The sequence below is a fragment of the Triticum urartu genome, chromosome 5A, assembly GCF_056163025.1.
Source record: "Triticum urartu cultivar PI428250 chromosome 5A, HENAU_Tu73, whole genome shotgun sequence".
Taxonomy (NCBI): domain Eukaryota; kingdom Viridiplantae; phylum Streptophyta; class Magnoliopsida; order Poales; family Poaceae; genus Triticum; species Triticum urartu.
The window spans coordinates 70603916-70617424 of record NC_141877.1 but is presented as its reverse complement, the minus strand read 5'-3'; the positions used below and the strand labels follow the sequence as shown (position 1 = coordinate 70617424).

Here is a 13509-nt window from a genome sequence, read left to right as displayed (position 1 = left end):
TTTCTATCCATAGAATGTATGCTATTTCGGAGATTTGAGGAACGCTTGTTTGAATCTTGTGTGTATTAGATTTGGGGAATTTTTGTTTGAATCTTGCATGTATTAGATTTGGGGAACCCTTGTTAGACTAGAATGTGGTTTGGATACATAGGTTGACATGTTATTTATATAGTTTGGATACATAGGTTGACATTTTATTTATATGGAAAAGATATTTGTATTGAATCTTGCATGAGGTAGGCTTAGTTTAGTTTATTGAAATTACATTTGTATTGGCAAGAATGGTTTGGACACATATGCTTTGTATTTTGCATCTAGTAGGCGTACTTTAGTTTATTTGTATTCAAAAGATAATCGTGTTGACAAGAAAGCTTTCTTTCAAAATTGTTAGGATGGTTTGGCTTCTCGATGATCACTGGGACAAACAACACCGGTCGTACGCTATGGCGGTGGAGCAGCGGGTAATAATGAAAGTGGCATGTTTTATGAATTTCGTATTTATTTCAAACACAAATGCCCCATATGTAATGTTATGAATTGTTTGTTTGTAGGAGCTTGCACCTTTGAAGCTTCGTTCTCGCGGGGTCACCCTTGGGTGGATGCGCTATGATGAGCGATACACACCGTATGTAAGGGAGACAGGACTTCTCCCTTTCATTCATATGGTCAGACGGTCGACGCCACCCAATAATGCTCCAACACTCACCGCGCTTATTGATAATTGGCGGCCGGAGACACATAGTTTCCATCTACGGACCGGGGAGATGACAGTGACGCTCCAGGATATTGCTATGATCACCGGTCTTCCTATCGATGGGAATCCTCTATGTATGAGCACCGATTCTGATGGGTGGCGCGCGCAGATGCATGCCCTTATCGGTATGGTTCCTCCGGAGCCACCGGAACCAACAGCAGAAAACAAGAAGAAGGAAAGAGTCGCAGCCGGTGCTACTTTCACGTGGATTACTGAGCACTTTGGTACTTGCCCACCGGAAGCTGATGAGGACACGGTCAAGACATATGCTCGTGTCTACATGTGGTATGTGATATCCAGGACTATGTTTGCTAATGGCACAGGTAAGAATGCTCCATGGATGTGGCTGAAGGCGTTGACCGTCTTCGATAGCAAATGGAGTTGGGGTTCGGCGACACTGGCTTACTTGTATAGACAGGTATGAAGTTGTTTCTTTTTCACTTCATTGCTACATTATGAATGCGATCTTGCTCTTAATTGAACCATGTTCTCTTTTATGTGCAGTTGGACGAAGCCTGTTGTAGGTCATCTGGAGGTATTGGTGGTTGTTTGCTCGCACTTTCCATATGGAGCTGGGAGCGTTTGCCGGTTGGACGTCCGAAGAAGGTGAAGTACGATGATTGGGATGAAAAAGGCGACCTACTACGGCTACCCACTTGGGCTTACAAGTGGGATGTGATAAATAAGACGACAGATGATCCCTCGGTCATGTACAAGTTGTACCAGAGCGAGCTTGACGCGATCACGCCTGAGCAGGTGAATTGACATGGCATAAGTGATTATGATGCTTCTATTGCAACTCGATATCAATTTTGCATTCTATCCCATTTTGCAGGTGATATGGGAGCTGTATGGAACAGGAGATAGTTTTGGTAACCCTTTAGAGTTCAGGCTGAATCCGATGTGCACTAGGGATAGGGATCTCTGGCGTATGCGGTGCCCACTCATATGCAACTGGGCGATTGAGCTTCACCTCCCACATCAAGTGCGCCGTCAGTTTGGTTTGTTCCAGGCACATCCGCCGGAGTGGGAGGACACGGACAAGTTGCTACATGCGTAAGATACAATTAACCTTGAGTACTTAGCAGCTTCTCGGCGGTTTCGATGCTACTAATATTATGTTTCTAACTTGCAGGTTGGATAGGAAAAGGCAGCGGAAGATTAAGGATTGGGCCAAGCATCACAGAAAGTATGTCGTACAGTTTGCACTTAGTGTGGAGCAAGCTAGGGCTGGAAAAGGAGTCCAGCTTCGTGAGCACTGCCCTGTAGCGTTCAACAACTATCTCACATGGTTTCTTGCAAGTACCCGTGTGGAGGTATGCAAGCCGGCGTATGCTGAGGAGATTTTGGAAGAACCCACTGTTTTTGATGAGGTAGCCCAACACCAGTACAACGCATTAGTCAGGAAAGGCAACTCAGTGATCCCTTCAGCTCCAATGATGAACTTTGTGGTATTTGCCCTCTTTGCTTTTCATTCACACTATTCACATCTTCGCTTGCCTAACACATTAATACCATTTCTGTTCATAGCGTGCCCAGATCAAGAAAGTAGCTGATGAGACCGAGACTATTCTTGAAACAACCCCGGCTGGCAAAAGCGATGGAGAAGGTGCACTTCGAGCATTCATCAAGGTTCATATCTCCTTCAAACTAGCACTTAACATGTGTTGCTACGTTCGATGTCTCATTCACTTGTACATGTTGCAGCGCCAGGGCCAAAAGTTAAGGCGGCTATCAAACCTTTTTGGTTGTCGTGACCCCGAGTATGTATCACCAGAACGGTCTAGGTCGGCGACACCATCAGATCCCGCTTCGGGCCAGAGCCATGGTGATCATTTGGAGGATGAGGATGTGGGTGTGGTCACCTAAGAGGTATGGCATGAGCATATATATCCAATTGTTGATGCATTGCTAACTATATCCTCACACACGGTCTTTCCATATCTTTTGTTGATGCATAGGTTGTTGATGATGATATGACCTTGGGGACGTACCAGGTTAGGTCTGCATACATGCTAAAGCCTAGGAAGGGAATCAACAAGTACACACCTGAAGACTTCACCGAAAGAGGCAAAAGGACGGTCGGCACCTCGCGGATGGCGGCTTTGGATGACTATTTGGATGACGATGTCAATGACGTGGAGGAACCGGAGCCGGAGCGGGAGCGTGTTCCTCTTCCTAGGAAGGTGAAGAAGTTAGCCAGCAAGAGGGGGGGAGCAGCCAAAAAGCGCTCAAGGAACTAGCCCTTCTTAGGAACCAGCCATAGTCCTTTATTTGTGGTAGCTCTATGTTGAACTTGATCCTCTTTGTATGTCTTAGTTATGTTGAACTTGGAGTTGACGTCTTAGCAATGTTGAACTTGATCCTCTATGTTGCACTTGTTGTCTTAATAATGTTCAAACTGTGACTATTCTTGTTGTCTTAGCAGTTAGTGCTTACGCATAAACCACAACCCTTCCGGTGGAAAACTTTCAAATCCATCTTATTTATAGGCTTTTTAATGTATTTTAAGTTCTCTATAAAAGTTGTGAGTGGGAAGATGGTGGGAATTGGGGTTTACATTCTTTTTCTCAAATTACTTGAGTATCGAATTGAATTGATTAGCCAGAGAGCCAAGACATAATGTTGCAATGTACCTGATAATGACCAAGTTTACAAGCTACAGCCGCTGCAGCGCCTAGCACCGAGGCGTCACACTGTACAGTGCAACGCCTAGCAACTGGGCGTTGCACTGTACAGTGTGGCGCCTCGGTGCTAGGCGCTGCAGCGGCTGTAGGTTGCAAACACTTTGTTTGCTCTCTGTTTAGCTCAGTCCAAGTGTGCAACGCCTCAGCTCTAGGCGCTGCACTGTACAGTGCAACGCCCCAGAGCTAGGCGTTGCACCTGTACTTAGTAAATTTTTTGGCACATGCACACATATTCCGATGAGGAGAGATAGTAGTTCACGACACATAGCAAGCAAAGAACTGTGACACATAGTAGTTCACGACACATAGTACTTCATGACACATAGTACTTCACGACACATAGTACTTCACGACACATACTAATTCATAATACATAGTACTTCATGACACATAGTAGATCACAACCAAATCGAGGAGGAGAGATAGTAGTTCATGACACATAGTAGTTCACAACCAAATCGAGGAGGAGAGATAGTAGTTCATGACACATAGTAGTTCACAACCAAATCGAGGAGGAGAGATAGTAGTTCATGACACATAGTAGTTCACAACCAAATCGAGGAGGAGAGATAGTAGTTCATGACACATAGTAGTTCACAACCGGGCTCATCATTGTCCTCTTGCAAAGCTTCATCTTGGTTGTTTGTAAACGGGCTCAATGTTGGCCTCACTTCTTGGGTCAAAAGAGGTTCAACAATTTCATCTCGCTTCAAGGGTGGGGGGCTACTAGCAACCAAAGGGGAGGGTTTCCGGTTCAAGTCCAAATGCAAATTTGAATCAACCTTCTTCGTTGCAAATAACTCAAGAGCCTTGTCAAGTGAATCGGCCACCGTTTCCTTGTATGCAACCCAAAGTTGCTCCGAGTTGATACGCATTGTCTTTCAACGGATGTGCATTCCAAAACCTACATTATGCCTTCCCTCCAACTCAACGATATCACTAGGGTCCATCCAATTCAAATCTTTCCTCACTTGTTGCAAGAGCTCCGCATAGTTAGGACTACTATCAAACACCATATCTAGCTCATCCGGATCCGGTTCAATATTGCCTTTCAAGAAGGCGTCTTTGTCCCCATGATGAACAAACACACATGTTCTTCCCATCCCTATAAGCATTCAAACAACACAACGTAACATTGCTTTCATGAGTACTAATTTAAGGATTAACACGGAATACAAACCCTAATATATATATATCAAACAACAACCCTAACCCTAACCATAACCCTAACAATAACCCTAACCCTAACCATAACCCTAGCACCAACATAAGAACACCCATAAGAATAACCCTAACATACTAACAAAGCCTAATTATAGGAAATTGGCAAACAAAGATCTCACATCTCCATGCAAATCTCTAGATCCAAACAAAACTAGGGTTTCCCAAACTAGCATTACTTGGATCAAAACAAGGGGATCGGAGAAGATTACCTTGAGGGAGGGTATGACTTCGAAATCCACGGACAAATTCTTCAAATTTGCAAGTTTTAGGAGAGGATTTGAGAGGGGGAGAGAGTGGGAGAGGGGGCAAAGCTCGGGTTGGGGTGTGTGGGGTGGGGGGAGTGGGGGAGGGGGGCCCAGCCGCTGGATAAGTCACAGTGCAGTGCCCGAACGCTAGGCGCTGCACATTACATGTGTGGCGCCTAGCTCGGAGGCGCTGCACTGCTGGGTGCGGGCCCAAGGACTGCCACGGTGGACTGGCGTGCAACGCCCCAGAACTGGGCGTTGCACCGTAGGGTGTGGCGCCTGCGTGGCGGACGCTACACAAAAGGGTCAGTGCTGTGAAATAGTTTTACGGGCAGTTCATTCCGTGAATTGATTTCATCCCAAGATTAAAATTGTCAAATTTGCCGTCTCTGCTCACCCTGACGCTGATGGCCTAAATTGATGGAGATCGGGGACCCGTAATGTCAACGGCGAGGGACGCGCACTCGCCATCGTGATGGAAAATCACGCTAGTTTATACCATTCCCTGTCAATAAACTACGTGAGTACAACCTATGGCGTACTAGTACAGGTAGCTTGCCACCAGTTTCCAAGGGCTGACTTCGAAGGCAAGTCAGATCACGCATCTCCACCCCACCGCTGCCGAATATTATACACGAGGAGACCGAGATGACATTTTCGCTGTATTCTATGCGCATCTCCAAAGTCCAACCCATTCCTGCTATTACTCCGCGACGACGACTACACGATTTGTTAGTGCTTGCATTAGGTGGTGGTTTCTTTTTTTTTTCTGCCCAAAAAGTCCAGAAAAGTCTGCTCATTTCAGTTCTATGCCCTGGTATTTTCTTCTCCGTCCAGACAAAACATACATTCTCTAAAAGCAACTCTTGCCGATCCCCTAAAATCTCCAACTCTAGCCGATCCAATAAAAATGAGTAATGCTACACGTACAAACGAGTTACTCACTCCTTCCATCTATATAGGGCCTAATGCATTTTTTGAGGCTAACTTTGACCAAATGTTAGAGCAATAATATATGACATACAACTTACACAAAGCACATCATCAAATTCGTATGTGAAAGGAGCTTTCAATGATATAATTTTCACATTATGCATGTCATGTAGTATTAATTTTATCAATAGTCAAAGGCGGTCTTGAAAAACGCATTAGACCCTATATAGATGGAAGGAGGGAGTACAAGGTTTTACAAAGAGGATTAATTTGATTGGTCAATAGGTGGGGAGGCGGCCCACCCCTCCTGAAAATCAGGGGGGGGGGCAAGTTTATGATTGGTTAGTAGATGGAGAAAATTTTAATCAGCGTGTAATTGCGTATAACTCTTTGTATGTTTAACATTATTGAATAAAAATAGAAGAGCAAAACGGTGGAGTAAACTTAGTAAAATATTTTTACTCCGCTAAGTTTTGATCGGATGTAGCTAAATTTCCAAATTTATAGTGGAGTAAAAGGCAAATCTTCATAAGTTCAACACAGATCCGATTTAAACACAATTCTAAACCGGAATTCAACATAATATACAAAAGCATCCGTCGAAACATAGTCTAGTTTAAACGAAAACATGAACTTGAACTTAAAACTAAACATAATTTACATTAAAAACCACCAAAGCATAGTTAAACTAAAACCTTAATAGTCGGACTTATAGAGGGCGAGCCACTCCGCTCGCGAAATCCCACCGCCCATGGGGACCGACCCCGTGCCATCGTCGCCGCAATCGGGAAAGATCTTCCGCCATCCTTCAACGCCAAAGTTGTCGTCGACGTTGTTGTCCATCTCGTCGTCCGAGAGGACGATGACTTCCCCGTCGGCCATGCGCTCCGCCTTCGTGAAGATCTTGTGCTCTGCCTCCACCAGCTCGGGGTACTAGCCGTGGAGGTCCGCCATGTACTCCTCGTCGGCGTCCTCCGCTGCGATGCGCTCCTCTCCTACCGGTCCTCCCTAGCCAATGCCATAGTCACCACCCTGGTGTGACGCCCGGGTAATTAAGCTACAGTGATCCCACGCTAATCATGCCACGTCATCCCGATTACTGTTGCCATCCTCGCACTAATTAGAAACCGTTCGAAATTCAAATTCAAATTAATGACAACAATAAAAATTTTCAAAAATTGAAACAAAAATGTCCGGTGATTGCCAAATATTACCAGGGTAATTATGATGCAACAAACCCATTTTTATAAAATGGCTAGATGGATTTAAGTTAAATGAAACAGAGAGAAAATAAATAAAAGAAAGAAAATACAAAAGAAGAAAATAGAAAAACCAAAAAAAGGGAGAACACCCCTTCCCTGGGCCGTGGCCCAACTGGGCCAACCCACCTAGCCCAGCCGGCCCGCCCCGGCTATAACACCCCCCACTACCTGCAAACCCTAACCTAACCCACCCCTACTCGCACCACTCCCCCTCCATCGTCTGGATCTGGATCGGGGGATCCCGATCCCCTCGTCCCACTCCCCCGCGCGCCCGCCGCCGCCTGGAACCGCCTGACGCCGGCGCCCGGAGCTCCTCCCCCGCCGGACTTCTTCCTCCGCCCCACCGGCCTGACTCCTCTACGACGTCGTCGTCGTCTTCCTCCTCAACCCCCGCTCCCCAGACCCTACGCACCCCGGTGAGGCCCTCGGCCTCCTCTCCCCTCTTCGCCGCACGCTCGCGCCCGCCTCGTCTCAGGTCGGATGAGCCCCTGGCTCCACCGCGCCCCCCTGCCTGGAGCTCTGCTCCCGCACGCGCCCGCGCCCTTGCTGCAGCTCGCCGGACCCGCCGCTAGCCTCCGCCCGCGCCGTGGCCGGCCCCCTCCTGGGCGTGCCGATGTGCGCGCGCCTGCACCCCGCTGCTCTGCCGCTGTAGCCGGCCGCCCGTTGCGCCCTGGCCACGAGGCCTGCCCCGTCCTGGCTTCCCTCGCACCCCCTCTCGCGCCCCCTACTTCTCCTCCCTCGCCGTTGCCCGCGGAGGCCACCGCAGCTCCCGTTCGCGCCCACGCCACGCTCGCTGCAGCCCCGACAGCCTCGCGCATGACGCCCCAGCCGCGCCTGTACCCCTCCTCGACGCCGCTCAAGCCGCCCCGGTCGCCGCCGTCGACCGTCGTCGCGCGCCTGGCCCCAGGCCGCGCCGTGCCCGTGCCCCCTGCTGGCCTCTCCGAGGCCACGGCCTTGCACCACCGTGCCGGGCTACGGCCTCGCCGACGCCCCTGTTGCCCCGTGCCCTCGCACGGGCGCACGCCCGTTAACCGCGCCCGATAGGCCCCCTGGGCCTATGACAACGGGCCCCGCCCCAGAACGAATTAAAGAAAAAAATGAATAAAAATAATAATAATAATAATAAATTAATTAAGTTAATTAATCTTGTTAATTAATCTAATCAATTAGTTAGGTTAATTAAACCCTAATTTGACTAAACAGTCTGTGACTAGTGGGACCCACACTTAAGTTTGACTAAGTCAACAGGACTGTTGACTACTGACTGTGTAGTTGACCCAGTCAACGGACCCCGTCTGTCAGGTTGACCAGTCAACAGTCAAACTTTGACTGCTGACTGGGCTGTTGAGTCAGCCCCTGTCCCCACCAGTCAGCCCCATGTATACACCTCTGGGTACACTTATGTGTATCCATAGCATTTAACCTCTAATTTTCAAGTTAAAATAATTAAATAAATCCTAAAATGATTTAAAATCTTTTAAAATTAATAGAAAATAAACCGTAGCTCGGATGGGAAAACTTTGTACATGAAATTTGCTCAGAACGACGAGACGAACCCGGATACACAGCCCGTTCGTCCGCCACACATTCCTAACATATCAAACTCGCAAACTTTCCCCTCCGGCTCCGATGCCCGAAAACGCGAAACACCTGGGATACTTTCCCAGATGTTTCCCCCCTTCACCGGTATCACCTCATACCGCGTTAGGGCACCTCTAGCACCGATACTTGTCATGTCATGCATCGCTATGCATCTGCTTGCTTAAATATTTATTATTTCTTCCCCATCTTCTCTCGCTAGACACCGAGACCGACGCCGCTGCTATCCAGTACGACTATGGAGTTGACGACCCCTCTCTCTTGCCAGAGCAACCAGGCAAGCCCCCCCTTGATCACCAGATATCGCCTACTCTCCTCTATACTGCTTGCATTAGAGTAGTGTAGTATGTTACTGCTTTCCGTTAATCCTATTCTCATGCATAGCCTGTCTTTGTTGCTACAATTGTTGATACCTTACCTGCAATCCTAAACGCTTAGTATAGGATGCTAGATTATCATCAGTGGCCCTACACTCTTGTCCGTCTGCCATGCTATACTACTGGGCCGTGATCACTTCGGGAGGTGATCACGGGCATATACTATATACTTTACACTGTTACATTAGCGGGGATACTGTTTGGAGATGGGGGCTGAAGGGGCAGGTGGCTCCATCCAGGTAGTGGTGGGCCTGAGTTCCCGACGGCCCCCGACTGTTACTTTGAGGCGGAGCGACAGGGCAGGTTGAGACCACCTAGCAGAGAGGTGGGCCTGGCCCTGGTCGGCGTTCACGGATACATAACACGCTTAACGAGATGTTGGTATTTGATCTGAGTCTGGCTACTGGCCTATACGCACTAACCATCTACGCGGGGACAGTTATGGGCACTCGACATCGTGGTATCAGCCGAAGCCTTCGTGACGTCAGCGACTGAGCGGCGCGCGCCGGGTTGGACCGCGTAACGCAACTTCCTTTGTAATGGAGGTTGCTAGGTCTGCTCTCCGGCCGCGTTCGCAACGTGCAGGTGTGCAAAGGGCGATGGGCCCAGACCCCTGCGCCATAGGGTTTAGACCGGTGTGCTGACCTCTCTGTTGTGCCTAGGTAGGGCTGCGACGTGTTGATCTTCCGGGGCCGGGCATGACCCAGGAAAGTGTGTCCGGCCAAATGGGATCGAGCGTGTTGGGATATGTGGTGCACCCCTGCAGGGAAGTTAATCTATTCGAATAGCCGTGATCTTCGGTAACAGGACGACTTGGAGTTGTACCTTGACCTTATGACAACTAGAACCGGATACTTAATAAAACACACCCTTCCAAGTGCCAGATACAACCGGTGATCGCTCTCTCACAGGGCGACGAGGGGAGGATCATCGGTTAGGATTATGCTATGTGATGATACCTGGAGGACTTCAGTTTACTCTCTTCTACATGCTGCAAGACGGAGGCTGCCAGAAGCGTAGTCTTCGAAAGGACTAGCTATCCCCCTCTTATTCCGGCATTCTACAGTTCAGTCCACATATGATAGCCTTATTCCAGTTGATACCAATGCATACATATGTAGTGTAGCTCCTTGCTTGCGAGTACTTTGGATGAGTACTCACGGTTGCTTTCTCCTTCTTTTCCCTCTATCCCTTCTACCTGGTTCTCGCAACCAGATGTTGGAGCCCAGGAACCAGACGCCACCCTCGACGACGACTCCTACTACACCAGAGGTGCCTACTACTACGTGCTGCCTGCTGACGACGACCAAGAGTAGTTAGGAGGATCCCAGGCAGGAGGCCTGCGCCTCTTTCGATCTGTATCCCAGTTTGTGCTAGCCATCTTATGGCAACTTGTTTAACTTATGTCTGTACTCAGATATTGTTGCTTCTGCTGACTCGTCTATGATCGAGCTCTTGTATTCGAGCCCTCGAGGCCCCTGGCTTGTAATATGATGCTTGTATGACTTATTTTATTTGTAGAGTTGTGTTGTGATATCTTCCCATGAGTCCCTGATCTTGATCGTACACGTTTGCGTGTATGATTAGTGTACGATTGAATCGGGGGCGTCACAAGTTGGTATCAGAGCCGACTGCCTGTAGGAATTCCCCTTCCACACTCCTTGGCCGAAGTTGAGTCTAGACATTACAAAACTTTTTACTAACATGGCTGTGTGTCTTACGGGCACACGACGCCATTGGGTGGTAGTAGGATCTTTTATTCCTCGATCTATACTCTGGGACTCTGATCTCTCTTCTATTCGGGTTAACTGATTTTGCTAAAATCTAACTCTAGGTTCTCGTTACCACTTCCTGCCGGAGAACCCTTTCATTACGGATGATCGACTGCTTCAACTGAAGATTCTGACAATACTCCCCAATATTTTCTTGAGACCTTGTGCCTGTTGCTTTTGCAATTCCCTACCACCGAAAAATCCCTATGGATAAATACTTACACCTGTTGTTCTTACTTTTATTCCCAGTTGGTCTTGTTATTACAAGATACCCTGAAATACTCGTCGTTGTTTCGATAATCCTTTGAGCTTACTGCCTTGCTGTTCTTTGTCACCCGAATACCCCTACGGATAATTCTCGCACTTATCGAGTACCCGCTCATCCCCCAGTTGTTCATGTGTTTCACAATGGTCTTCGAAATACTATTCGATCCTCCAAAAATCCTTAGTAGCTTATTGCTCTGCAATACTTGCCTGCTTGCATTATGGATGCTTTCCATATGTCTGGCAATATTCGTCAGTATCCTTAGGCATCGTCTTTTTGATCCTATTGATTCAACATGAGTGCGAATGCACACAATCATCAGTTGATCCTTTTAAATTATCTTTCCGGCTCAGACGTTATTTTAAAACATGAGCTGGATCTCGACCAATCAAATTGCTGTCGATTGTACCCCTAAGGCTATTCAACTTATCCATCCCTAATCAGAGCATTGCTTCTGATCCCTTGTCTTGGAATTGATAATTCCTTTGCATTTGAACTTTGAGTTAGTCAGTTGTTTCCATAAACTGATCTCCTTGTATTCCTTCTTCCTCGGGTTGAGTACCGATGCTCACATCAGACCCCTTGTGGACCACCAGATCCTTTGTTGGATTTTATCCGACAGATTCCTTCATATTCTATAAGCTTGTGAGCCTTTCCTCGGATACATAATGCCTTTGGTAAATTGTATCATCTTCTTTCTCCAGCATGCTCTACTCTCGAGCTTGTGTTATTTATTCCTGAAATTGTGGTATATGCTCCTAAGATGCCTCGATGGGTTGAACCTATGCCTTCCATATTATGTGTGAACTCGGAAGTTTTCACGAGTCATAGTCGTCTGGTATTTTGCCAGATAATTCAACCCTACAACTTCTTCGAAAAAGAGAAGTGAATGAAAGGTTATACACTGAAGAAGTGGGAGTCGACCTTGAACTTGTGTTCATGCCCATGGACACGATGTATATCCTATCATGGAAGCTTCTTGTAATAATAACTATCCCCTTGATATAATATCATTTGGTATCTGTGAATTGATCCTTGCAATCGTGGTTCCGACCATATGTTCTTCTTTGATCCCATTTCTCGGGCAAGTTTAAGCGCTTGTCTTCTGTAGAGCAATACCCCAGTCCAACCTCTACTTTGATCCGTCGTTGAGTATTACCCCCTCTGGTATCTTGAGATTATCACGGAACTGCATAACTTCTTATGAGTTCTTCTTCAAGTATTATTTCTCACTGATTCCAAAATTTTCCCCGGATTCTGAGTTGTTAGACACTCAAGGACACCGATAGTGAATTGAGTCTGTACTCCGATTCAATAACTATAAGTAATTTTCATTGCTTACGAGTTTAATAATCCTTCAAGTCATTCCTAGCCCGGTTGGCTATATCATTATCGTGCTAAATTTTAACCGTGCTACCTAGTCTAGATTCCTGGGTGCACCCTTCTATCATTGTTCAGTTGTCTATGTTTCCCTCGAGCATACATCATTATATCATTTGATCCGACAAATGATATTTCCTTGTTCACCTAATTGTGGAAATCCATCCTTTGTAAATCTCGATGATTTGTTGCTGAGCCTATCAGCCACCTCCTCATCCTCTCCTTGGTTTACTGATGAACTCTTGTTTCAGAGCTCACTTCCATAGATCATTTCTGGGAATCTCACAATGTCATCTCGTCAAATTGTATTGCACTTTTTCTTCTCAGGCATCCTGAGTCTGAGGTATCCTGACACCAATCAAATCTGAATCTCGGTCAGATATGATGGTTGGAACATATTTCCAAGAGTTATAATGTTGGTCTTTGTATGACCCGATAAGGTGGTGTCATACCTAGCCCACCTGGCCGGAGGCCCTATTGTTGTAGTTCTTCCTTTTAGCAATATTGGCCATTCTTCCATGAGGAAATTGTAAGACTTATTCTACAAGTTGTTCCTGATGGATCCCTCCTGTATCCAATGTCTGATCTTTACCAAGTGACCATGTCAATGCTATCACAAAGCATGTCTGTGATACTCTGATTTTCAACAAGAACATTTGAAGCCCAATGCTAAATGTTTCTTGCTCAATTATCCTAACACCGCTGTATGGGCAATGTCATGAAATTTCTCTCCCCTACCTAAGGAGTTTTCTACATAATATCCTGTCATGGATATCATGCTCTGCTTGTCCTTGGGAAGGATATACCCCTGAATATGTGTTTAAACACATTTTTCCTTTCCATTGTTCTGTTTAACCTGATGATCACATTTTCCTTTCCATTGGTTTGTTTGACCTTTCTTGTGATCTATATAATCTAAGCAGCAATAATTCACTGCTTATGTAAACACCTCATTGTACGACTCTGTTAGTAAGAACCTGTTACTATTGTTGATGACATTTCGGTATCCAC

General features: G+C 46.7%; 1 protein-coding gene across 1 annotated transcript; it reads left to right on the top strand.

Moving 5' to 3' along the window:
* The first annotated feature begins 392 nt into the window (after positions 1-392).
* Positions 393-1814, top strand: LOC147968102 (serine/threonine-protein phosphatase 7 long form homolog). Its single transcript, XM_087522625.1, has 4 exons — positions 393-461; positions 552-1172; positions 1259-1510; positions 1590-1814. Exons 1-4 carry the CDS (start codon positions 393-395, stop codon positions 1812-1814), a joined length of 1167 nt encoding a protein of 388 aa, XP_087378751.1.
* The last annotated feature ends 11695 nt before the right edge of the window (positions 1815-13509 follow it).